This window comes from Brachyistius frenatus, unplaced genomic scaffold (genome assembly GCF_029030835.1).
Source record: "Brachyistius frenatus isolate BFR_SWC_R1_liver_20210118 unplaced genomic scaffold, ASM2903083v1 Contig_58, whole genome shotgun sequence".
In the NCBI taxonomy this organism is placed as follows: domain Eukaryota; kingdom Metazoa; phylum Chordata; class Actinopteri; family Embiotocidae; genus Brachyistius; species Brachyistius frenatus.
In genome coordinates this window covers 575,882-603,382 of record NW_027210657.1, presented here as the reverse complement: position 1 = coordinate 603,382, position 27,501 = coordinate 575,882, and the positions used below count along the sequence as shown (strand labels likewise).

General features: G+C 39.8%; 2 protein-coding genes across 2 annotated transcripts in view; both read left to right on the top strand.

The window, feature by feature from the left end:
- The first annotated feature begins 1,297 nt into the window (after positions 1-1,297).
- Positions 1,298-22,493, top strand: chrna7a (cholinergic receptor, nicotinic, alpha 7a (neuronal)). The gene is made up of 10 exons (XM_069705627.1): positions 1,298-1,404; positions 5,525-5,664; positions 6,247-6,291; positions 9,272-9,381; positions 11,823-11,902; positions 15,464-15,631; positions 15,718-15,912; positions 20,036-20,122; positions 20,458-20,567; positions 21,221-22,493. The coding sequence occupies exons 1-10, from the start codon at positions 1,350-1,352 to the stop codon at positions 21,761-21,763; spliced, it is 1,533 nt and encodes a 510-aa protein (XP_069561728.1). The 5' UTR covers positions 1,298-1,349; the 3' UTR covers positions 21,764-22,493.
- Positions 22,494-23,292: 799 nt separating this feature from the next.
- trip4 (thyroid hormone receptor interactor 4) overlaps positions 23,293-27,501 on the top strand; it is a 68,294-nt gene continuing 64,085 nt past the window's right edge. Inside the window, exons 1-10 of the mRNA XM_069705626.1 lie at positions 23,293-23,501; positions 24,152-24,333; positions 24,509-24,639; positions 25,437-25,655; positions 25,758-25,836; positions 25,935-26,040; positions 26,193-26,408; positions 26,525-26,654; positions 26,951-27,144; positions 27,255-27,379. Of these exons, the coding sequence (XP_069561727.1) occupies positions 23,422-23,501; positions 24,152-24,333; positions 24,509-24,639; positions 25,437-25,655; positions 25,758-25,836; positions 25,935-26,040; positions 26,193-26,408; positions 26,525-26,654; positions 26,951-27,144; positions 27,255-27,379 (1,462 nt within the window). The 5' untranslated portion in view covers positions 23,293-23,421. The remainder of the gene's footprint in view (positions 23,502-24,151; positions 24,334-24,508; positions 24,640-25,436; positions 25,656-25,757; positions 25,837-25,934; positions 26,041-26,192; positions 26,409-26,524; positions 26,655-26,950; positions 27,145-27,254; positions 27,380-27,501) is intronic.

The window sequence follows — 27,501 nt, the reverse complement described above, 5'->3', positions numbered from 1 at the left end:
ATATTTGCCTGTGTGTACACATGGGAACCCCACAGTCCTTATTGAAATGGTATTTTACTTTTATTTAACACTCAGTGTAGAGATGGACATGAAACATGCAGAGAGAGAGAGAGAGAGAGAGAGAGAGAGAGAGAGAGAGAGAGAGAGAGAGAGAGAGAGTTGACCTTTGGTTGCCCCTCGGAAACATGTGGTTTTGGTACATTTTCATTGAGTAATGTGTGAAGCCCATGTGAAAACTTTTACACATATTTTCCCATGTTAACATATGTTGCAACATGTGTCATACATGTGATCGCATGTGGAAAAAATTGGCAACTTATGTGTTTTTATTCTGCAAGAGTGTTTCTTTTATGTGGTATGCACCTTAACTATTAGGGCTGTACTGTTGTACTGTTTGTATCCTGGAATTAGTTGCGTAATTATCTCTAATTTGGTCATATGGCTATATTCAAGAGTAAGAAGTGGGTGTATCCAAACATCCAGCAGAAATTGTTCCTTGCCTCATGTTGTTTTTTGTTAATATTTAAAAAAATAAAAATTAAGAACTGCGATTACAAAAGCAAGAACCCAGACGTAAAACCATATAAACATTTGAGCTGCTGAGCTTCTCTGGCTTTGACTGATGCAAACATATTTTGTGTATTTGGGTAGTAATTATCAGATACTTGATGTGATCACAGAATTAAACCGACAAACAGCAGAAAAAGAAGACTCCATGCTTAAACTGCTATTGCAAAACACAGCTGTAATGGTGTTCAGTGACCAGAAGATGTCCCCTTTTTTTGCAAACGTGAAATTACTGTATGGAAGTGTTATCCTGGATCCTGCAACTTTTTCAGCGTCTCCTTTCACATTAAGGTTGAAAAAAGAGGCACGTTTATATAAACCTACATGTAAAAAGGGAGGGAAATTATGCAGTGGACAAGCAGATATGTGGCTCTTGAATTAGACACTCATTGTATTTATTCATTCAGATGTTTCGTCATGTAATGAAATAAAAGGAGAAAATATGTATTTAGACCCAGTATTTGGACATGGAGTCCACATTTTTGTACATTTGTACATTTTACAATACATAATTATTATTATTATTTTTTTTTTTTTATCTCTTTTTAACACGTTGGAAGTAGGTTAATAGCCAAACTACCGAGGGCAGACAGTTTTGATACGACAACAAATCTCATCGATGTCCTGCCAGACAGTTGCTGTTCATTAGGAGGAGGAGTTATTTAAGACCACCACTGGACCCCAGCCCCACCCCACCCTCAGTACCATCACTCCCGCATCCCGTCTCGTTCACCAATTGTCTTTGGAGTCTCTCTCTGCTTTCACTCTTCTCTTGCATCAACATGGACTTGCTGAATTTTCTGCTTTTTGTTGTGGTCGCCGCGTGCGTAGTGAAAGGTAGGCAACCTGCATGCGTGTAAAAAAAAAAGTGTGGTCTGATTTAATTTGCAATTAAGCATCCTCAGAATTATACCTGTTGTGCGAAGCATCGAGTTTTTGGTAAAATAATCGACCTTTAATGCTAATTTAATCACCCATGACTTCACAAGTGCATATAAATGAGAACTGACAAAGTATAGCCTAATATTGGAGGGAGTTATTTTGCTCCCCTTTTCAGCCCTTTGTGGCTCTGCTGCACTCGTTTTTTTTTTATCAACATATAAGTGTCCGTGCAAAATAAAAAAAATTAAAAAAATCCGGTCTGAATATAGTCAACAATCCAACGTATCCAACGATAGAAAAAGGCTAAATGTGTATAAAAGTAAATAACACTTGCATTTACATTTGATGCAAAGGTGCAGCCATTAAAGCATCCTGATGTTGTGCTTTGATGTGGTTGAAGTGGAAATAATTTCTAATTTCAATTGTTCAAATTTTAAAGCTATTCAATATTAAACATGCTTTTATTTGTTCATGAATGCTATGCTATGAAGCATCATAATACCTGGAAACAAGGTCGAGTTTACATCTTACAATGATTATATCATATATATATATATATATATATGTATTTTGTATTTTACTGCACTTGTACTGTTTTGTTTGCCAGCACTGAACTTGTTGCAACTTTGACTGATGCCCTGTGGGGTTTCTAATGATTTGAAACAAGTGAGTAAGAGTGTAGATCACAAGATCACAGCAGGGCATTTCTGTGGAGGGGGCAGCATGTTGGGGTGTGTCATAGACAGACAGATTGAGGCACACAGACTGAGTGACAGCTTGAAAATACCAACTTTATTCAAAGACTCTCATTGTCCAGAGACCAAACAACTGTTTCTATATTAAAACCAGATGTTCTTGTGGTGCCTTTCACGAGATGTCGCAACATGTATGAATGTATGAACCCCCATATCCTTTCCAAAGAACACAGTACTCATGTCAACCCCTGCAGATTTTACAAACCGATGAAAAAAAAGAGAGAGATGGATTCTGGTCTTAAATGCTAATTAGTTCATGAAACTTTCAAGACATGCTGTGTCTCATCAGTTTTATTCAGATCTGCTCTGAATTCAGAATATTTTGATTGAAGCAATTCATTTAATCACTTACTGAGGCTCCTCAGGCTGCACTTTACAGGCTCCAGTTAATGGAGGCTTCCCTGGCAGTCAAGTCTAGAGAGGCAGATGGAGGAAAGTATTGTTAGTGAGTGCACATACATGCACATCTACGTGTCTGAGCACATGTCTCAGGTAGTTAAAGCCCTTGTCCATCTCTCCGACATGACTAAGGCTGGTAAATTCGATTAAGAGGTTGAAACACTTTTAAGTTTCAGAGCTCATTTCTGGCAACATATTGGCAGCATATCCAAAATATTTCCCCATGTGGTCTAATGGCTGGAAATGCACTGGAGTGTATCACAGAAACATTTCAGTACTGAAACTCACATTGATGTCATCTTTCTGATCGTCATTGTGAAATTTGATTATGGTGGGATTTGGAGGGGGGAGAGAGGGAGGGGAGAGGTCGAGGGGATCTCCGCAGGGGATTGAGCAACGGACAAAGACGAGCTTTCAGCTATTCTTCCAGTCTTTTTTTTTTTTTTAATGAAAATACTGAATGCAACAGAGCAACGGAGAGATACCTTTAGACAACAAACCCTCTGCCAAATCATCAGGGTAATGTGCTTCTCATAGGTGGTTTAGAATAATTGGGCTACAACCATTAGTGAAGTGAATAGATGCAGCCAAAAATGCTCCATAACTCAGGGGAGGAAACGAGAGTGTGTTAAAATGAGGGGAAGATCTGATTTGAGATTGCAGTGTGTGATGAATCAAGTCCTGGTATTGTATTTAGAAGATTTCCTGATCCCGGGACTACGTGTGTTTCACCACCCTTAGACATCGACGGATATTTTTCCTCTGACACAGTCTAACCTTTGTACTTAACACATTTTAAATAAAAATGCAAAATCATTTTAAAGTGAGAGATTTTAGCGCAGACACTTTACAACTTGCATGGTCCAAGCTGGAGGTGGAGCAGCAGCACTCAAGTATCTGAGACTAGTGGGGGTCAGCAGGATGACCAATGCAGAGAATGACGAAAGAAGTTGTCTCCTTGTCTTTTAGTAGGACCAAAATTTCAAACAGGTGAGATAAAAAATGGACCCAGAGTTTATTCTCTCTATCTCCACGCGACCTCAGGATCAATTCCTTGGGAAAGGCAAGCCACAAGGCTAACACTATAAGCACAAATCATCTCCAACCGTCGATGAAAATGTCCTTGTGTCTGTAAAGAAGCTCTGAATTGTAAAGCGTCGATGCTTCACACGCATCGTCAAAGAGTCTAGGAGAGTGGCCTTGTTGTTTCCCAGTGCACAGGCGCATATGTGAGCATGTGAGAATAAAGCATGCGTCTGAGAAAAAACAAATGTTCCATTGCATTCATCACCTCATACAAGGGGTTAGATAATGTGAGAGGAAGGAGGAGAGTGGAGAGGTTGATTTACGTTGAATTAGTAAGTCTCACCCTTGAATTTACAACAACTTCATTTCAAACAAAATTATTTTAAACTACAGTAGTTTTGTTGTTCTCGGAAGGGCAGTGTCAGCTTGTCACTCCGGTCCAGACTGGAACATCTCAACAACCGTTGGATAGGTTGCCCTGCAAGCTTGTACAGGACCTTCATGTTCCCCAGAGGATGCTGTCTTTGGTGTTCCCCCGGTGTTTTCTGTAGTGTCACCATGAGACGGACAGTTTGGTTGAGACAAGAGGGAAATATGTATGGACTGCTACTAGGTGGATGCCATGAACTTTGCTAACGATATTCAAGATCCCTTGAAGATAGATTCAAATGATTCGGGGTCCCCTAACGTCACAGCGTGCCATCAAATAAATCTAATGTCCCAATATTTTGTTTTAAGATCCAGTAGATGCAAAACTAGTCCACCTCAGCTGCACTTTAAGTTTAGTGCAAACTAGCAGAATCTTGTAAATATAATCTGTTAAACATCAGTATTACCATGTTAGCGCTTAGCTCAAGACGTTTAGCTCAGGTTTTTTTGAATGACTGTTCATAACTGTGGATAGTTGTGTTGTTTCTTGGCCGCACGTTTCCAGAGGTTACTTTAACTGATCAGTACTGTGATATAAATACAGAATAGACACATACTGAGTAGTTAATAAACATTCAAGTGTAAAATGTTCCGCACTGTGATATCCTCGTCTTTGAAATTGCTTTTGGAGAACTTTGAGTGCCACTCTTGTCACTGTCTGTTTGCTTATGTCGTCTCAGTTGTTCATTCAAAACAATCTGATTTTGCTCTTTTTTGTTGGTTATACAAGGAACAGAAGTGCAGTCTCAGACCATCACTAAATTTAGATTGTAGAAGGCATTGTTTGTGCTGCACTCAAGTGGCACTCAAGTGGCAACCAACAGCGTTGGTGTCTGAACTGCCGTTCTGAAGCCTTGAGTTTGGATTTTTGATTTTTCTGCTATTTTGGAGACAGAAACCATATTTAGGTGAGCTGGGTGGGAGCAAGAAGTGGATCTGACTCAATGTGATTGGTAACACTAGTACGACTACAACTACCTGCCCATCTATAGTGGAAACCTGACAGCACCACGGGCCTGTCAATCAAACAGACAAGCCTCTAAAAAAATACTGCTTTTTGAAGCCAAATATCAAATTAATGAAAGGATTATTTTAAGACGGACTGCCAGAAAACTAATAAGAAGGAGTGAATTTAGCGAATGACACCATTATGACTTGTGGAAAAATTGATTGACTTTGTATTTTGAGTTGAGCAAGTTGAATGGGAGTCTATGGAGCCATAGCTTTTCAGAGCCCACCCCCAGTGGCCCTCAGTGGTATTCCAGTTTAAGGCACTTCTGCACTGGCCTCATATTTCAGACACAAAGGCTACCTCCATTTTTATATACAGTTTATGGCTGCACAAGGGAAAATTAAACATGAAACTGAAAAATTCATTGACACGACTAACAGTGTCTGTCTTGATCATTTTTTTCTGAAATGATTATGAAGAGTATTCATGGTAAAGGTTTGTCTGTCTTCTGTAGTTTCTCATCAGGGGCCGAACCAGCGCAGGCTGTACAAGAACCTGATGACGAGCTACAACCCGCTGGAGAGACCGGTCTTCAACGACTCTCAGTCTCTCACTGTTAACTTTGGCCTCAGCCTCATGCAGATCATGGACGTGGTGCGTAAATTATTGCTCCTCATAAATACAATACATACACTGTATGTACTAGACAACGCATTACTTCTCAGTCTCGGTTAGTTAATCAGTTATCATACATTGCTACAAACATTGTTACATGGCTTCTCACTTAACAGCTCAAATCAATTCTCCTGTAGAAGAATAATGTTTTTTTTCCAATCAGGGTAAAGTCGATACTAACACACTTAAAGAGGAACACTTTAATAAATCAGGTGTTCCAGTTGTCTTTCATGCACATAAATACATTTTAAATCCTTCACATTTGAGTTCGGATGTCTTTCATGGCTTCATCTGATGAAGGTACCTGCATTTTCTGTATGAAAGCTCCCTCAGCTATCAAAACCAATCAATAAAAGACATGTTAGGGGGAACTACTAGTAATTGTTTCTGCTTTACTTATTGCTTTTCCATTACTACAGCCTTGAGAGGTGAAGCTACTGTGGGTGTTTACATTTCCTGAATAGCATGATCTCTCCTTTATGGAACTGGAACTGAGAATATAAACAAAACTGACAAAGTATCTGAGTAATGACATTAATTAATATCATGTTTTTCCAACAGGATGAGAAGAACCAGGTTTTGACAACCAACATTTGGCTACAAATGGTAAGACCTTTCCCTGTAGAGTATATTTCAAGTCAGAGAATAGCGAAGCTGCACAAGCTTATGTTAACACTTGCTACGTTTCTAATAATACATTCATCCCTTCTTAACATCTTTTGTCATGTTCATGGTCACAAGTTGCTGCGTTTTTTTTCTGAGCATGCTCCGGATGAGAGACACATTACACTCTGGTGGGGTTTCAAGGATAATGTGCCAGACTGTTTCATATAAATAACAAACACGCAAATTGTAATTTGTGCACTTTCAAAACAAAATAAACAAAATATCATGGGCTCATCAGTGAGCTTTAGAAATGCTAGTCGGCAGATGTTTTTGTTGAAAGGCTGCTTCCTCGTTTCCAGTGGCCGGCTGCTGTCTTTAGCTTCATATATTACTCTACAGATGTGAGTTGTATCTTCTCTTCAAGCACTTAGCAAGAAATACAGCAAGCGTCTTCCCTAAAATCTTGAACTGTATCTATATGTCTTGCATTTAGTTTGGTAAAATGATCATTAATATTGTATGTCTGTGCTAAAATATATAATCGCATCCAGTGTTGGCCAGTCTTCTCCTTTTCACCTTCCACAGGAGCAGTACAGTGTACACCCGTTTCTCCTTCGTGCAGTGAGATGAAGTGTTTGAACGCCGATGCTTTATAGCAGCTTGTCTGTTGTGTGACACTAGTTCCCTGCTGCTTCATCATCAGCAAGCTATACCAAGGCTGTTTGGTCTGTTTTAAATCATCTTGTGGAATCGCGGCAGCTCCACGCACCCGGCACGCACACAAGATAGCGCAGACAGCATCCACTCGATCTACCATCTGTTAGCTTTGATCGTTGGCTCAGCCTGCTTGTGTTGAATCCAGGAGAAGAGAGTTTAAATGTCTTAAAGATGCATTCATCGCTGAAAGTCACTTTGAGATGTAGAAAATGATTCTGTAAGATTACAAGCTCGATTATCTTGGCCGGAAAGAAGATTTGAACTGCCTGTTTTGGTTTAAGACTTTGTCAAGAAAAACTGAGTTGTTGACTGCAACGACCCACCATTGTGTATGTCACAGTTTCTCATTGTTTAGTTATGTCTTATGTCGTATCTGTTTCTTCCTGTCCATTTCAGTCTGTTCTCGTTGTTTCGCTTTGTCAGTTTGTCTTTTCCTCATCTTTTGGTCCTCTCAGTCTTTCACTTTTGTTCACTTCCTGTTTTATTTTGACAACACGCCTTCTTGTCTCACTTCTGTTGTCTTAACTTCATGTCCTCTTGTCTTCCCACCTGTGTCTGCTTGCCTTCACCCGACCTTATTGTCTCCACTTGTGTTCAATTATCTCCCCACCCTCTTGTGTACAAAGTCTGTGTGCTCCTTGCCCCTATATGTCAGATTGTCTTTGTGTCAACCGTTTAGTTTAAGCTCATCACGCCAGTTTTCCCAGAGATTTGTAAGCTTTTGGTATTTGACCCTTGTTTGCCTTTGGACTCTTCTTTTGCGTTTCCCTCCGGTACCTCTTTACGTGTTTCCTGCTTACCTGGTTTCTGTACTCCGGACTGTTTTGTGTCTGTGAGTTTGTTGAGTGTTTTTTGGGGGGAATTTCCCTTCATTTCTAGGTGAGCTGCACAGGTGGTCCCCCCCCCCCCCACACACACACACACACACACTCACACTCACACACACACACACACACACACACACACACACACACACACACACACACACACACACACACACACTGTGTTATCCATGGCTTTTATTAACGACTGACCTTTAGATTTCGTTATACTGGGGACAGCCATTATTTAACTACGACAGTTTGAATTGATTAAAAGTGTATTACATATCTGATTGCAAAAATACTTATGAAAAGCCAAAAATAAAGATATGGTGTATTCGCCGACTCACCCAGCTGTCCCATTTCACTATACTGAGCTGTACATCTCCTCAATTTATCCTATGTAGACAGTTGCTATAGACCCGGAAGCAATTTGTTTCTTTAAAGAGGTGGTGAAACACTCGACTTCCTGCTCATGTTCTGATTCACCGAAATTTTGGGTTTTTACTTTAAATAATAACTATAATCAAAAGGAAAACATTCAGTCACAGAGTGTTTGGACAAAATGCAATGCACTCAAAATGCACTCTGTAATACTGGAGTCTTCGCTATATGTTGTCATGTTTTTGTCCCTTTCCATTTTGTTTCCATCTTGGGTTTTCAACCTTGAGTTCAACTATGTGGAAGTAATCAAGCATACCTCTCAACCTATTATTTACAATAGGCAGTGTGGATTCAGGCAGCGCGGCTTTTAAGCCACGCTCGCGGCACAGCAGCTCTGTGGATGAAAATGTCACTCTGTCGCACCTCCACTTTCATCCAGGCTGAAATATCAGGTTCTGCACAAACTTGAAATCCAAGCCAAATCCACTGCATGCTCTCATTAAAGCACATCCAATACTAATATACTCTGAAATTCATGTGCAAATTTTAGAGATTCTGTTTTCCACTCAGATTATTAAGATCATATTGTCATTTATTTATATTTAACTCAAAATGAATGCAAAATACACATATTACTTGACATTTTTGATCGAAATGTCTCAACAACTGCTGGATTGGTTGCCATGACATTCCCTGCACACATTCATGTCCCTTTCAGGGTGAAACTACTAACGAGAACAACCCCCTGACTTTTCCTCTATAGTGTCTTTGCTGGGCTAAAATTTTGAAAATGCTCAGGATATTATTTATGACCAAAAATCACATTTCTTCCACTGATGCTGCTGCAATTTGGTACAGATATGATGAAACCTAACTGCATGATGTTATCCACAGCTTCTGTCACAGATTTATCTATTATATTCTTGTGGTCACAGCCACAAGAAAAAAAGTTTTCGCTTTTAAGCAAGTCTTAACAAAGTAGAGCCCCATACAGCTTTAATATGTTAAAGATATGTGTGTTAAATATGATTGTTGCACAATGTTTTTGATTCCTGCAGGAATGGGAGGACCATTACCTCAAGTGGAATCCAACAGACTATCCTGGTGTGACCAATGTGAGGTTTCCGGACCATCTTATTTGGAAGCCAGACATTCTGCTCTATAACAGGTAGGTATCATAGAGAACAGATCTGCTGGGTGCTGCACTGTAATTGGAAATGCATGCTGTCAGACTCAGCATGCATTCTCCTCTGCACAACATAACGAGGGAGATCTCGGAGGGATGATGTATTTTTGGATTTTTGTGTTTCCAGAGCCAAACACGAGGTTGTTACCGTGATGCAGACTATGATGCAACACCAGATGACTTTTTTTTTTTTTTTTTTTTTTTTTTAACATAAAAGGAATAGCTTGTTTCGGCTCTGTGTGTAAGAAATATGTAATTAAGAAAAACATGCAAGAACCATACCAATACAGTGTATGTACAAGAGAGACATGAGAATTTGTGGCATTTACTGTTTTGTTTTGAGAATTTTGTTTTTGGAATGAACAAAATGTTAATGTAATAATGCAGTACATATAAAATAAAAAAAAACTAGTTTGACTTGATCTTCAAATGTCTTGTGAATGAACTTGGAATTTAAATAAATACAATTAGAATAAAGATTAGAATTGGTGTCTTACTCTATGTCTTTTTCTATATCCATAATTCTACTTCTGACATAGCTAAATTAGATGTTTTCATCTCCTGCTTTGATTTGAAGCTCTATTGTGTCAAACTTGCCTTGTTTATTTGGTCATGATAAAGAGTAGGAGGCATTCATCAAGTTAAAAGAAGCAATTTATGGCAATTGTTTGCTGTTGAAAAGGTTTGCTGAATCTGACATATGACACTTGCACTATCTAATATCCAGGTACAAAGTGGGTCAGGATAAGAAAATAAAAGTGTTCTTGCATGTTTTTATGTGGTTGATTCAACCAATTCAGAAGTTGCAACAAACACTTTTATGTTTCAAATTTGACAAAGAGGCATGTAGGCATTGTCTATTAGTCCAACTGAAGACAGGGCATATAGTATAGCAATATGGAGTGATTTCACAACAGCAGGATTTTGCAGCAGTTTTATTTCTTTCAGAAAAAAAAATCCCAAATAAAATACAAATGAATACAGTTATTTTGCACCAGAGTGTATGCAGGTGGCGACATGTCAGAATATGCTGCAGTGTTCCAGCTGCTGCTGCTGCTGCTCTTGTTTACGAGGTCGGGAAAGCATCAGACATCACTTTGCCCCATGACATATTCAGAATATCTTGCCGGGAGAGACTTGCAAATAGAAAACAAACAACAGACAAAACAAATTTAACACCTTCCACCCTGCATGTCCCTGCACTGGGACCAGGCTGGATCTGTTACCATTTTTCAAATGTTAAAATATGTGACACATAAACTGAAGAATACGCCTTGTATACAGCATTTGTGATTCATAATTTCTGTTGCATCAGATTAGGTCGATCTGCAGTTGAGAATTTTAAGTTGTTCACTAACATCACTGTTGACTGACTCATACGGCTGTCATTTACTCTCATTTAAGATTGTTTACGCTGAAGTAAAAATGTAAATTTTTGCTGGATGTTTTCAGATCCCACTCTGACTTAGTGATAAGGGCAAAGGGACAAATGATATTTTAAAATTCCCCCAAGTTTTTCTCATCCATGGTTTTACTGGGATTACTGATGAAATTGGTAAATGTTTCTCAGGTTAACATTTCAAAAAGTCGCCTGGGGCTTAGGTGGTTAAACTTCAAAAACTTTCAAAACTCAGAATTTATGTGTGGTACAAACTTACATCTTGGGAACAGTGAAAAGGGTAAACAGAGATGGTTACAGTAAATTAAGAATCCTGTGAGGCGAGCTGCTTTTCAGAGAGGAGCGTTACACTTCAAGGTTAGTGGTGCTCTGCACTTTAAATATATGCAGCACAAACCAAAAGATCGTTATAGAGCAATAAATCATTTGAACAAATGAATAAACTTGCATCAAAATAGATGGGACAAAGAGCATTTTATATGTCCCTAAAGGAAACTGCTATATCACCATTAATCAATCTTTAAAAGATCTGGGAAAAAAAAACATATTAGAGTCCCTTTACCCTCCCATCAACTAATGAGGGAAGAAGCATTGTTCTTCATTTGTCTTTGTCCCACTGAGTAAATCCCTGATTTTAAACTCTCTGAACTGCTGCAAGTTTGTTTTTTGTTTTTTTCTTTCCCAACTTTAGCTCAACTGTACTTCAACCTCTGGGGAGTTTACTTAGAGGGAGTGAACTGTGGGTAGCAGGGGAGATTGAGGGTAACCCCTGAATCACCATCTCCGGGGAAACGTTGCATCAGACATGACTCCCGGTGTGCTGTGTACCTTTGGCAATAATAACTCGGAGAAATATTTTTATTTTCCGCGCATCTGCTGTGTTCACTGTTTGTGCTTCATCCAAATTTGCACGTTGCATCCTCATAATTAATCACAGTTCTTACAAAGGTTGCATCTGCATCTCCACTGAAGTTCTACTTTGGTTGCAGACATAAATCCTCATGTACTTCCTTCTTGTTCACAGTGCAGATGAGAGGTTTGATGCTACGTTCCATACCAACATTTTGGTCAGTTCCTCGGGTGCCTGCAGTTACCTGCCCCCAGGTAAGAGTCACAATCTCAGTTAGCACTTACACTTCAGTATCAGACAAAAACAGATGTTTACTCGTAGGAAATGTCAAATGATGCACTGTTGCTCCCATCCATAAAATATTTCGCATTAAATAGCTGCAGATGATACTTGTTGTGGGAAGTAAATTTAAAACTACAGTATGCTGTTTTTAGATAAAACACCTCTAAATCTTATATTCTACTCCCAGAGTCTAAAAGAAAATGCACATAGGAAGTATATATGTGAAAATCACACATAATCTCTGAACTGTTTGAAAAAGTGTGAAGAAAAAAAGTCCTTTGTTGTTTTGGTACTAAGAGCCTCGGGTGCGTCATTACTTTAAAGTCTTTCTGGAATTGATTTGTCCTCATAGAAAAAAATATAATCTAATCTTTATTTATTTTGAATTCATGATGAAGCCCTTATATTTTGCATTCATCATAAAGCAGGTTGCACTGTAAATTCCCAGAGACTTTAAGACTGCAAAGAAAAAAATGCGTTATATAAGCGCAGACCATTTACCATTAATCTACTGATGCTGCATTCATTACTAATGCAATTTGGTTTCTGCCTGTATAAATGGAGAACTTGCTTCCTTTTGAACCATTTTTACATAAAGCAATAACATTGTAAACAGACAGACAGTTGTAAACAACCTCCAGGACCTGTCTGTCCCATTAGAAGCAGGTTTCAGATGGAAACAGTCAAACTGAATATCTACACTGCTTCTGTTTCTTCTGCTGTTGGACACCCTCAAAATGAAATCATTAGATGTGCACAGATTGCTTTCTATACAGCAATGGTAGGCAAATTACAATTCATGGGCTATACATGGTCCTTACAACCAAAATATTTACCCCAAGGCATGAGCCTCCAGTGAAGGTAGCATCAGAACTTTTGCCTTATATTACATAAACCTCTTGTGGGTAGCAGTGGAAATACAAATCTTGTGTAACATCTAATTTGTGAGGCACATACAAACAGGTAGCACAAATGGCCTTTTTCTAAGACAACAACAACGGAAAAGTTACTCAACTCTAAATGAGACGGTTCTGGTTACTGTTCAGTCAGTGTACATAATCTGACAGTTATATTTCAAGTCTTGTTTCTTGTCAAGTGAACTCATTAAATTCTGACTCACTATTGAGAAACACGACCTGCTCTCGTTTACAAACACCCACATGTGTGAATCTGTTTAATTGTTAAAAGAAATATAATGCTGAAAAATTCAAAGTTTGAGCGCACGAGCCTGCGATTCAACAGCGCTTGTAAAACTACGTTTGCTAACTATTGAACAATGCAGGGGAAAAAAACTCCCGACCCCTATTTGTTTTTTGTGTGACTTAATACTAGATGCATTTAATCAAAGTGCAACCAATGTGTCATGATTCAACTTCTTTTATGATCGACAAATTTCTGCAAAACAGTTAAAGGTTCAGTATGTAGGATTTAGGAGGATCTATTGGCAGTAATGGAATAGAATATTTATCTTTTCATTGGTGTGTTATCACCTGAAACAAAGAGTTGTTGTGTTTTTGTGGAATGAGCCCTTCACATCTACACAGGGAGCAGGTTCTCTTCTACCAAGTACAACACGTTGCACTGTCATGTGTTGTCCGTAATGAACAAACCAAACACTGGTTCAACAGAGAGCCTTCCATGTTTTTCCCCAAGTTTCATGACCACCACAGATTCTCTTACGCACCAGGAAGGGGAGGCTGAGGCGAGGGGTGTTCAGTTGGATGCAATCTGCACCCTCAATGTTAGATGCCTCTAACTCCCACAGACTGCTAGCAGTGAAGATGAATGTACTGTAGGTACCAGTGTACACACAGCAAGTCCTGAGCAAGTATTAACTCTCGACTGCTGAGATATTTGCTGTTATTCAGGACAATCAATATTACACTCTGGATTTCAGCGAAAATGATGATATATCATTATTTGGTCATGGCTCAATGATGTGCAAATATCATCAAATATCATCAAACCGCACGTACAGCTTTCATTTAAAATAATGTGTCCTCGTGGTTTGCTTTGTGTAAAGAACTTGCTCTTGGAAGGTTCGGTTCGGGATAGTGAGACAACAGCAGCTGCTATTAAGTTTTAATAAACTCCCGATAGCTATTAGCAAAATTATCCATCATTTTTTTTTTTTCCCCCACAATTTTATTACAGTGTGTTTGGTTTTTCTCTTGATCTTTTTTATTTCATGTCGAGAGTAACTTCAGACAACTGACACTGCTCCCATGTCTGTACGCTAATTATGAATATAAAATCGGGGACCTGCTGACACAGCTCGCCCAACTCGATCAATACATGCCAGCACCTCTAAATCTCATTAAGTAACATGTTATAATTTGTTTATTTCATCTGTGCACAGCTTTTTGTCCTCAAAAGCTGACTTCTGTTAAATTTTGACAAAGCCAGACCAGCTGTTTCCTCTTGTTTCCTGTCTTTATTCTTTGCTAAGCTAACCGGATGCTGGCTGTGGTTTCATATTTAACAAGTGTGGTTTAATATAAGAAATCTATTCATCTTCTCATCTAACTCCTGAGGGGAAAAAAACCCCAATAAGTCTACTTGCTGAAAATACAGAGCTGCTACTGTAATCTCTCTCTGTTTTAAAGTGGCCTCATCCCAGTAACAGTAACACATTACACACTTCTAATGCCGCATATGCTTTGAGCAATAATGCATTTTTCCTAATCTCACCCCTACTGACCCACTTCTGCCAGACTAGATATACAAGACTTTCTGTAACACGCATGCAGTCATATGAACACGTTGAAACAGAAGGCCTTCCTGTCACAGCTGGCGGTTACTGCTCTCCCTGGCAGGCTCTTCTTCCCCCTTTATCCCTGACTACGCAAAAGCGCTAGCCTGCTTTCCCTCAGCATCTTAATCAATACCCACATAAATGGCTCCATCACTGAATTTCTTCTGGATTGATTGCTTCTTTCAAGAGGAAATTGCCTCTCAATTCTGTTCCAAATGAACCCTCATCGAATGCCATATTGGCGCAAAGGGCTCAACACAGATGCATTAGATAAGTAAAACTGAATGCAGATGTGACCTGGACTGCCAAATCATTTGAATTTCCTAACATTTGTCTTTGTCCCCGAGGTCCTCTGCAGTAAATAGGATATATAATAGTTTGTCTGCTCCCCATCTCCATTCATTTCCTCCTCATGTACTTCGTCTTCATGGTGCTAGGTGAGAGGACAGACTTTGTTTACTGCCAACGTCTCATATCTCTTAAAAATGGATGGAAATGAGTTTGGTGCCTGCCTCTGCTGAAGAATTACCCTCCTCTTTCATCTCATTGTCATATTGGATTTTTTTACTCTTGATGGGATGGATGGCACTTTGACTCCATATCTTCTGTGTGTGAAACCTCCCTCGCTGCCTCTGTCATTTCTTTTTTCAATCTGCTTCTGCCTCTTTATGCCAGAGTCGGCAAATATGCTGGAAATTTCCCTCCATCCATTTCTCGTCTACAGATGAAGTGCTGCTTTTCTTTCTCTCATCCATCTCTATGTTTCTCACCACAACAGGGATCTTCAAGAGCACCTGCTCCATCGATGTGCGTTGGTTCCCCTTCGATGTCCAGAGATGTGACCTGAAGTTTGGTTCGTGGACGTACGGGGGCTGGTCTCTGGACTTAAAGATGTTGGAGGCAGATATCAGCGGCTACATCGCCAATGGGGAGTGGGATCTTATCGGTGAGAAGGAGAACGTGAAATGATCATTTCTCTGTAAAGTTTCCCTCCAGTCGCGCTAAAGTAGACTGTGCTTTGTTTATTCTCAGAGGTTCCCGGACGAAGGAATGAGCGCTTCTACGAGTGCTGTGAGGAGCCGTACCCCGATGTCACCTTCACCGTGGTGATGCGCAGACGGACCCTCTACTACGGCCTCAATCTGCTCATCCCCTGCGTCCTGATCTCTACTCTGGCCCTGCTCGTCTTCCTCCTGCCTGCTGACTCCGGGGAGAAAATCTCACTGGGTGAGGGCAACCTGAACACACACGCACGCACACACACACACACACACACACACACACACACACACACACACACACACACACACACACACACACACACACACACACACACACACACACAAACATCCTGATGAAAGTAAGTCTTAGGTATCAGTCACACAAATAGAAAATTAAAGCCAACCCAAAGAATCTATGTCTTAAAAGTAAATAAAATACAACCTCAATGAAAAGTTGTTGAATATAAACAAGAATGTAGGTTCGTAGTTATAAAACGCACAACACAAACAGAAATACCACACAATGTCCCGCTGTCATTTGTCATTCGACATTTGTCGAAGGAAATGGAAGTCTAAACAAATGTCCACTGAAGAAAAATTCCCAGCCAGAAAAAAAAAGGTAAAAATACATGTAATATCTTTTTTTTTTAATCGGTCAAATATATAAGTCCTCTTCGTAATGCACGCAATTTACAAATGATTCAAGAAACACAAAAAGGACTTTCACTCTCTTGAAAACTATGACTTGCTGGACTTGGTGCACCTGTAGGGTCCGTGGTGAAGGATTCGGTCCGTGATTTAGGCTTGAGCAAATCGAAGGATTAAATCTCTCCACTGTTTGCTACTTTCCCCATTTTTTTAGGAATATTTTCACACTCAACCGGCAAACTGTAACTTCCCCCTTTTCTGAGTGGGGATGTGCAGCGTCTGATTTGATTTAAAGCCACTATTGGTCTGCAAGGAGCTGGTGAGCCAGGGTAAGCTTTTCGTATCCCCCCTCTGCCAGTGAGAGTAATTATAAAAACACTGTCAACATGTTCTTATTGCATAAACTCCACTGTAGCCTTCTCCATCCCTACTGTTGCGCCCTTAAAACGGTGGATAGATTGTTTTGAGTCTCACAACCCCCCATAAGAAGACTCATTTCACGGTAAGAATTGGATCTATTCATTCCGATAACATTTATAAAGTGTAGAAGATCTTCACAATTGAGTTATTTTATCCCCATTCAAGTTAGCGTGGGGTTAAAGTGGCTTGGCCAACGTAAGTCTCTGGTGTGCATTCCCAGTATGCATTCATCTAGTCAATGTGGGGATGTCTCACCAGGCACCAGATTTAAAGACTCTTTATAAGGTGAAATGCAGAGAGATTCAGCATTTTGTAAACTTGTTTGGCAAAGGCTTGAATGTAACAGACCTTTACTTCTAAAAGTCCTGCACTGTCGCTTTAAGTATTTGGGGAGGAATAGTTTTGGTATTGCTTTAGCACTTGGACTCAAACCACAGCTGCAACCAAACAGTGAATTGTTCATTTTCCACATTAATCGAGAGTCAGATTCATAGAAATATGAAAATATCACTGTGGGATGGATTCAATTCTGTCAAGTACAAAAAACCCTTGTGTCCGCAAGTCAAAATAGAGCATTTCTTTGTGTTGGCTGCTGCTTTAGTGCAGAGTTTCAGAATTGTAGTCCACGTCATTCAGGAACTTCATATTTCTACCAGCCCTATAAGAATATTTTTAATTACAAATTGAGTTTGACCGAACAGCTTCTCTGCATCACTCTGACCTGCAGCGTACTTCTCAGTGAGTGTTTCATTAACACAGACACACACTCCATCCTCCCTGATGCTGCCACTGTATTGGCAGCTAACGTCTTGTTCACTTAATATACTGTGTTGGTGTTCCGCTTCGGTCCTGGCGGACATCAGTGCTGCTGCTGCAAATCAGTCTACGCTCTTCTGACCCATTAAATAATATCTAGATATTGACTCTTCTTCATGAGGTGACAGATTAATCTTAAATCACGACAATTTTTCTCTCCAACAAATTTTTATGTCGCAATTACTGTAAAAAATTAACGACTTGAAATCCTGCAAGCTGGAAATTGCATAATTTTGTATTAAAACAGGTTTACAGGTTTCTCGCGCAGCGCTTTGGTGGCCTCCTGCCAGGGCTGACGTGACTACGATCTATGCGTACTAATTGTGTGCTGTTAAAAAAAACTGAAAATGGCCAAAATCGAATGAGATTCTTATCAAGTGAATTCCTTCACAGCCTTCTGTTATTCTTCAATTTTTCTCCATCTAAAACCACTTAATTTCCAAGCCCATTTGTCTCGTGGGTAATCAGTGACTTTATGAAAACAATGGTTTGTCGTTAATCCACTTCCTCTTTGGCCTCAACACTGACAGACTTAACCATCAGAGAATCAGGAGAACAGTTTAATCTCAGCTGACTGAATATTTCAGGCATAAATTATCAAGGTATTATGTAAACGGTATCTGCAGTTGAGTAGTGACGGTGGTGTGTGTGTGTGTGTGTGTGTGTGTGTGTGTGTGTGTGTGTGTGTGTGTGTGTGTGTGTGTGTGTGTGTGTGTGTGTGTGTGTGTGTGTGTGTGTGTGTGTGTGTGTGTGTGTGTGTGTGAAATATGATTGTGTGTGAATTTTTACTGTCATAGTCTTTGCATTTTGCATTAATGCACAAAAAATTTAAGAAGTGTTTACATATCTGATTGTGCACCCTGTCTTCTCTGGTCATATAAAAACTTGAAAATATACATCTAATTAACTTAGCTAATTAACAACAATTCAAAGCCTTAAAAAAATACATATATAGGTTGTCGAATTAAAATTGCATCTACATATGACCTATTTTCCAAATTTTTGCATCATTAGCGAAAATGTGATCATGTTTCATGTCCATTAGAATTGCATCCATCTCCTTGAAGAGTCCCGTTCACCCAAATCAAAAAGATATTTATGTTTTGTCTGGCTTTTCATACAGTTAAGATTTTAATGCCTAGTTTTGAAAATGTCCACCTGAACACCTGCCTGCATTACTGCACAATGGAGGTTAATGTAATTTAGTTTGTCTTGGGATTTTTTTTTTTTTTTTAATGTAAAAAAAAATGACCCAAAACACTTTCTAGAAACAGTTTTCAGATTTTCCGACTTCAGGTAGAGACCAGTTCCCCATTGCAGATGTTAGTGGTGATTTATTTTTCTTCCAGAGTAGTTAAGGGTCAGTCTGTGTAAAGATGCTTTACAGTTATTTAGTATTTTTTTAATGCTTTGAGATGGTGGCAGAAAAAAAACGAAAAAAAAAAAAACCTAAAAAAGAAACTATGTGCATTGCTAAAAACAATAAGCAGACAGCACTATATGGTTTAAAAATTTTAGTTAACTAACTCTTTGATATAATTGTCTTTAAATTACAGTATTATATATTTGAGATCAGGAAGTGACAACAACAAAAAAAGACAGAAAACTGCCACTCAGATCAATAAACTTCAATATATTCATTTTTTTCTATTTCTTGTGCATTTGCAAAAATATGAGCTACAAGCTGTCATCGTGATATCAGAGATCATGCATGCACCACTCGTTATCCTTTGAAAGGATTTAAGCACTCCTCCTTCGTCCAAAGAAACAGCAACAGTCATGTCAACATACAAGCAGCCAGGACGTGTTTTTCAGAGGTGTCAAATGAATACGAGCAGGATGTGACTCTTAATCTTCCTGAGAAGTTGTTTTTAGTCTTTTACAGCAAGAATCTGTGGGATGTCGACTCATTAGTGAAAACTTGTCTCCTCGCAGGTGGTTTAAAGATACCTGTTGGGTGCTTGTACCTACGCAGGAGACGTAGTGAGTGACTGTGACATGATAAGCTTCAACTGCTCCTTCACGTTTGTCTTATGTGCAAAAACCCATGACGAAAGTATAACATTTTAAATAAGGCAAAACTAGAAGAAGAATACAGTATAAAGCATCACAAAGGCATGGAATAAATTGGGGGGCTTTGTGTGAAATAGGAAGAAAAGGTGAATAACAGAATAAAACTGAGTACAAAGCAACTGGAAATGCTCGAATGGAGTAAAACAATGAGTATTCCAAATGCAAATAAATGTGGAATAGACCACTCAATCCTCTGCATATTTTTCCGGATGGAAAAGTGTGTTTGGCTGAATCTTTATGTCGTATACAACATGCAGTGCGTGTTGATTTGTGGCAGATTACAACATCAAGGAATCGTGGCATCGTGTCGTAACTGTGTGATTTTTAATATTCCTCATTGCGCTCAGTTGTTTCTGTGTGAAAAGCTAACTGAGATTTGGTGTCCTTCGCAGGCATCACAGTCCTGCTCTCCCTGACTGTCTTCATGCTGCTCGTCGCAGAGATTATGCCCGCCACATCCGACTCGGTGCCTTTAATAGGTAAGCCAGCCTAAAGTTAAAAGAAGTCGCTGTGGGTGTCAACTACGATCAGTGGGAAGGCATGGCGGAAAATTTCTGTAGTCATTTCTTATAGCACAGTATAGCCATGTTTAAGCAGCCATCCAGTATTTCTATTTCTTTTTATTAAGAGATCTAAAGTCAGTGGGATGAAAAAGTAGCTTTTGGATTTATTTTTCCCAGACACATACAGTGAGTTGTGTGCTGAAGTCAAGACGGGAGTTTTGCTCTCTTAAACTGTTAGTTTCTCTGGTTTTCTCCATAATGATACAATTGTTTGTGACCACTCTCACTGTCTTTCTTTCTTCTTTTCCCAGCTCAGTACTTTGCCACTACCATGGTCATTGTTGGTCTCTCAGTAATTGCTACAGTTCTGGTCTTGCAGTATCACCACCATGACCCCGATGGAGGCAAGATGCCCAAGTGGGTGAGTGTCATGTCATAATACACCATTATTTGTGACTCATATTATATCACTATTACTTAAGTAATTTGCCTCCAGCCAGACCTCCCAACTGTGTAATACATGATGATAAACTGTGGACATTTACTTTTAGTTTTTTATAGTCAGATTTGCTTCACTTACAGTAATTTATCAAGATTTATATGCAATTGCTTGGCTGTGTGTCCACCAGCAATCTAAACAAAAATCCCCTCAAAAATGTTCTCCGTTATTTCAGAGTCTGGCATATGTTTTTTTTTTTTTTATAAATCTCTTCTCAGTGTGTTGCACAATGAGGTCTCCCGATGTGATAATATAACGAGTCAAAGAATGCAACTGGAGAATTGGAGTGGTCACCTGCAGTTTGATACACCGTCTGCAGTGAAATGTGTCTTCCTGTTAAACACAATGCAATGATCACCTGTTGACCAATCAGAAACTGGTATTTTCTGGGGCCAATCAGGCTATTACTGTGATTGGTCAGTTGGGGACAAGTTAATCTAACAAGTGCAGCACCTCTGAATTAAAACTACACGTGGCCCACCAAACAAATTAGACTGAAGTCTGTGTTCATTCTCATTTAGTCAGTTTCATTTATAGTTAATTGGAGCCTCATTCATTATTGTCGGATCCGATAGACCCGTGTCATCCTGCTGAACTGGTGCGCCTGGTTCCTGCGCATGAAGCGCCCCGGTGAGGACCGAGTGCGTTCAGCCTGTCACAACAAGGCTCCGCGCAGCAGCCTCACCAGCATGGAGCTCAACGCGGGCGCCTCAGCCTCCCAATCAACCAACGGCAACACGCTCTACGTCGGCATCCGAGGCCTGGAGGGCATCACCTACTCCACAGGCGCCACCTCGCCTGACTCCGGGGTCCTGTGTGGACGGCTGCTGGGACGAGCAGGTGAGGATGAGATGCTCCTCCCCGCAGGTCCGGTCTCCTCAGTGGGAAACATGGAACTAGAAATGGCCAAGATCCTGGACGAGGTGCGCTACATCGCCAAACGCTTCCGAGACCAAGACGAGGACAAGTCCGTGTGCAACGAGTGGAAGTTTGCTGCGTCTGTCATTGACAGGCTCTGCCTCATGGCTTTCTCACTCTTCACTATCCTCTGCACCATCGGGATCCTCATGTCGGCACCCAACTTTGTAGAGGCCATTTCCAAAGACTTTTTCAATTAAAGGACGATATCAGCAAATATAAGCTTCAACAAAAATAAAAGTTGTACCAACCACTTCTCTCATAGAGTTACTATTTGTAATCTCATGGGGCAGTAATTTGAATACAGTTCGGTCAGTCTTGTACTTTAAACAACGTCAAATTAAGGATTTGTTAATCAGGGGAAATTTACGTAATGCATAAACAGTTGAATTAATATATTGCATTATGGTGGTAAAATGGTCTTTGGCCTTTTCTACTACATGTCCCGACATACTGAAGGAAAACATTGAACTCTGCACTCCTCGTACTGTTTGATTGTAAAACTCTACAAAGCATTGTTTAAGTGGTGCAACTGTGGTTTGATATGTGATGTGTACTCTTGTTCGTTACGCTGTGTCTGTCCTCACTAAAATCTCTCTAAAGTCAATTCAATCTACAAAACAGAAACAGTATCTTGTATTGAAATGTATTTGTTGTATTGCAGAAATACTCATACACTAAAACGTGATGTTATTTACTATAAATACAAATTATTGTTGATTATTGTCACAAGCATAACCAAACACTTCAATTTAACAATGTTCTCGCTTGGTCTTACTTAAGTGCATCGTACTTACTTTTATCATAACATTTAGTGATAAGTATATCTAATTCATTTCGATTTACTTTTGATATCGTTCTTGTTCACTGTGACGTTTCCCAAATAAATATATTCTTTCTATTTGAAAATGGAAATGTTTTCTTGCAGTACTGGACTGTGTTTTGTGTATTAATGTTGCAACACTGCAGCCACATTCACAGTTTTTCTATTTGGACTGTAAATAATAGCCTCATCCCTTTAGTTAATTTCAATTCACTATAAAATCGAAAGAACAACACACACTGAGAGGACAGGTGTTTTAAATTACCAATCAGCAAAAGCCAATAACTTCTCTTTGTGGCAAAAACACAATGGTAAAACGCAGAACATCTTATAACACATTGACAATAGTAGTGAAATATTTGTCCCACAAATGCAGGTATCATATATAACAAAAATATTATAGTAGTTATGTGTTAAACATGCTACTCTATTACTTCTTTAAGAAAAGCTGCATCTGCATTTAAATACATTAAAAAAAAAAACTAAAATAAATAATATATTCAACATAGCACAGGTGCCTCCTTCAACGCCTGTAAATCTATGTTGGCTCCTCTTTGCATGATACTGGGGGGGGGGGAAATGGTGTACCCTATCTGCTGCACCTGTTGGAAAGATCACCTGAAGCCATCTGTATGTCACTGCATTACAAATCTGCCCTCTAGTGGCGGAATTTAACAGGTGAGGCCAACAGCTATTACACTGATATAAGAGCCTGTAGTTTAATAAACAGCAGAGTCTACATGAAGCCAGAAATACTTCGATCACTGACTTGTCTGTCTGTTTCATTGGATGACTGAGGTCGTGCAAGTAGGGGGAGCGGAACCTTTAAACCACAGCGTGTGCTTTCTTTTTTTTTTCAGGAAGTGATTCCGTGCTGCCACGCACTGCCGACAACCGTGTGCGCCTTTATTATTCCGCCGACTGGAAACACACTTCACGCTATATAAGTTTCTGTTTGACACGACTAACCCGGTGTTTCTGCTTTCAACTCGGCTTTTAAATATTCGTAGCCGGTAATAAAAACAAACAAAAACGATGTCGGAGGCCTTGCTGCACTGGTGTGTGGACCAGCTAAACCACAAGTTTGGTTTGGAGGCGTGTGAAGACATCGTCAGGTGAGAAATGTTTGGACGGTCCGCCGCCGGGCCAACGTAAACATCTGCGGGTCTCAGATATTCAGCACGGAGGAGCTCTGTTGTCACGTAATCTAAATAAAAAACGGAGTTATCCGTGTGTGGGGGAAAATGTCGTCAGTTGCTTGTTATGTAAAAGTGTTAAAAAGCCGTTTCCTGACAGAGCTGAAGACATTACAGCTGATTTGACAGTATTTAGCTAACGGTGGTTTATGAGATGACAGTCGTCGTGTTTCATTTAGTATGTGTGTCCTTTATGGGTGTTGGATCATCATAACTAACAAACAAAAATGGAGGATGATTCATCAAATCTTCAGCGGTCCTCTGTTGTAATTTTTTTTTTTTTTTTTTAAAGCAAACATTGAAAAAATTCCGCATGCAACTGTTATATATATATATATTTAAAAAAAAGAATTGGATAAATAATAAAGTACAAGTCATTGGTTTTGAGGTGTACTTAGTAATTTTTTTTTAACAATATGTAAACGGCAAAGTTCAATTCACAGGTGAATTCTTCGTAATTAGTAGAGTAATACATGGCACGGGTATTTTTGGTCTCGATTGTTTTCAATACCCACCTTATTTAGAAATGTTAATAAATAAATGATATTTGTGCCATTTTTACTTTCCAGTTACATTCTGTCCATTGAAAAAGCTGAAGAGATCGAGGAGTACGTGGGGGACCTCCTGCAGGGCACAGAGGGGAGAAAACAGCAGTTTATTGATGAGCTCCTCTGCAGATGGAAGAAGACTCGGAGACAGACCACAGATACCTCAAGTCTTTTCCTCTTCAAAGAATCTGTTTCATCTGCAGGTACTGCAAGAAATGTCTTCGACTCGTATATTTTCTGCCTCAAATTTCATTAATAACCTGCAATGAAGGCGGTGCAGTGAAAAACTAAACAAACCTTTAAATTAACTGAGATATCAAAAATATCTCATGCGCTACCCACGATATTCAGTGAACATCGTTTTCTCTTGTTTCTTAGACACACAAGACATGACCAAAGACACCCAGAAGAAGTCCAAACGCAAAGGGCGTAACAAGCAGGAGGTGTTGACTGTGAGCCAAACAGAACCTGAACCAGAGGCAGTCAAAACCCCCATTGATCTGATGAGGGTGAGTACACAGAGGCCCAAACATTTGTTCTCTTCTCACCAACTTTATGATGATAATTCTCACTGTTTGGGAACCACAATGACACAACGCGCACAATACCAGTCAACAGTTTGAAAAAACCTGCTCATTCAAGGGTTTTTCATCATTTTGACTATTTTCAAAAGTAAATAACAATCAAAGTGAAGACATTACAACTATAAAATGACAAAATGTAAACAAAGTAAAAAAAAAATTCAAAGTAGTCAGCTTTTAATTGAATTAAATTCAACTGCTTTGCCCACCATTGGCCCTGTGTGACCCAACTTCATGAGGTTGTCATTCAGGCTTTTCCAACCATTTTGAAAGAAGTTCCCACATTTGCACTTGAATAAACTTTCAAAGTTTTTGAAATTTTCTGGACAAACTTGCCATCATGCCTTAAAGTAATGATGGACTGTTGTTTCTTGTTACTTAAATGAATGGTTCTTGCCATAAAATGGAATTACTACAGTATCTGAACAGAGCTATTATACAACCATTTCAGGTGATGACCTCATGATGCTGGTTCAGATATGTTCAAAGCTACTATCAGGAAAACCAGTGGCTACTTTGAGGAATTTAATATGAGACATATTTATTTTGTTTACAATTTTTTCTCGACAAGTAATTGAATGAATTGGTGGGTTGTCAAGTTTCAGTGGTCTCTTTAATGTTGATTTGTACATGATCTGTGTTTTGCTCATTTGTTAAACTCGTCCTGTTCCTTTCTTCTCATCTCATCTCATCTCATCTCCTCTTTTTATACATAACTTTCTCAGGCCCAGGAAAGCAGCAATACTTCTTCATCTAAGAAGAAGAATAAGTTCGTTAATCTCTATGCTAAAGAGGGCCAGGACAGGCTGTCTATCTTACTCCCGGGTCGACACGGCTGTGAGTGCCTCGCCCAGAGGCACAAACTCATCAACAACTGCATCAACTGTGGCCACATTGTGTGCGAACAAGAGGGCTCAGGACCCTGCCTCTTCTGTGGAAACCTGGTACTGAACTGTTTTGGTTATTTCAGTCTACTTGAGCTGCTAACAATCCTCATTTTCCTATTTTGGTGTTCTTACCCCACACTTGTTGTTTTTCTGATTCAGGTTTGCACCAGAGAGGAGCAGGAGATCCTTCAACGAGACTCCAACAAAAGCCAGAAACTGAGAAAGAAGCTGATGGGAGGTGAGAGTCAAAACTGGTTCGACTGATGCAAAAACAAAACTATGAAAATAATGATGTGTGTTCGAAACTGTAATTCGTTTTGTTTATTTTGTCGACAGACAATGGAGAAAGAGAATATCTCCCGCACCAAGAGGCCAAGATGAAGGCTGGGTTGGAGAAAGCAGTTCAGCACAAAGAGAAACTGCTGGAATATGACAGGAATAGGTATCGTTAAACACACAGTCAAGAAAAGAGCTTCACACGAAGGGATGGTTTCACTGCTCTGTGTGCGGTGTCAACACTCTAAATGGAGTCGTGTAGTCTTGAAACTTCGTGATAACACTTACCCTTTTATTTACTGCCCCTTTCAACTCCAGTGTCAGGAGAACGCAGGTCCTGGACGATGAGTCGGATTACTTTGCCACCGACTCCAATCAGTGGTTGTCACCCAATGAGCGGGAGAAGCTGCGGAAAAAGGAAGAGGAGCTGAGAGATCTCCGCCATGCCTCTCGCAAGGACCGGAAGATCACGCTGGACTTTGCTGGGAGACAAGTGATTGATGAAGGAAATGACCTGAACGAGTACTACAACAAGTAGGATAATCTGACACTATCTGACATAATCTGACAGCAAAGCTGAAAGGGCAGATTTGTGTTGTGTTGTCATGCTGAACAACTTCTCCCTCTGAAATGTTTGCCATCATTTGCAGGTTGGATGAGACCCTCAAGGCCATGAACAATGACCCGATGTCCAAATCACAGATGAATTCTGAAAGAAAAGGTGGAAGGCAGAGCATGAGAGAGCTGGTCAACCCCAACATAATGCAGTCTGCACCAGAGGTAGTAGCCTGTCACTTTTATCAAACAGAACACGCTGGGTGAAAACGGGGTCAATTTGTGGTACATTTCAGCACAGCATATAAAACATTTCCTCTTTAAAGAAGTTTTACGATTAAATAACTTAACTGGATCGTCAGAAAATTAGGTTGAAATTAGACTAACTGCTCCTGCTGACAGCTGTTTTTTTTTTAATCACGCGTAGCTTGAGTTTATGTAGTGCTCCCCCCCCCCATCATGAAAACAGTGGAAATGGTAGTCATACTAATGTTACTAATGATGATGAATGCACTTTCCAGTGGGTGGATGTTGGAGGCAGGGAAAACCACAGGAGACATTTGCAGCAGGAGAAGAGTTCGGCTGAGGACAAGGGAGGAGAAGAACGATGCAGGCTGCGTCTGCAAGACAAAGAGCTGCAGGAGATGTCTGATGGGGGATGGTGCCTCAGCATGCACCAGCCGTGGGCCTCACTGCTGGTCAAAGGCATCAAGAGGTAAGAAGTAAACAATGGCAAGAAAGACATTTTAAGATTGACAAAACTGTAGTAGACATTTGAACCGTGGCAGGCGTAACATTGCATTTTGTGTGTGTTTGTGTGTGTAGGGTTGAAGGACGGACCTGGTACACATCCCACCGGGGTCGTATTTGGGTCGCTGCTGCAGCCAAGAAGCCCACCCCTCCGGAGATCGCCGAGGTGGAAGCCATGTACCGCCACATCTATAGGAAAGGTACACAGGAAATAAATCTGTGAATATTCAAAGATATTTTGGTTTTAACAGGTTTGCGTGTGTGTATAACGGTCCTTAGGTGCGAGCATCTCGGAAATTTAGTGCCGCGAAGTCTGAGCCGA

Bases quoted from the DNA above. Each gene is read 5' to 3' on its own strand.
- chrna7a (XM_069705627.1), top strand. From the start codon at position 1,350: ATGGACTTGCTGAATTTTCTGCTTTTTGTTGTGGTCGCCGCGTGCGTA. The intron at 15,632-15,717 runs GTGAGAAGGAGA...GTTTATTCTCAG, and splicing joins TGGGGAGTGGGATCTTATCG to AGGTTCCCGGACGAAGGAAT. The intron at 20,123-20,457 runs GTAAGCCAGCCT...TTCTTTTCCCAG, and splicing joins CGACTCGGTGCCTTTAATAG to CTCAGTACTTTGCCACTACC.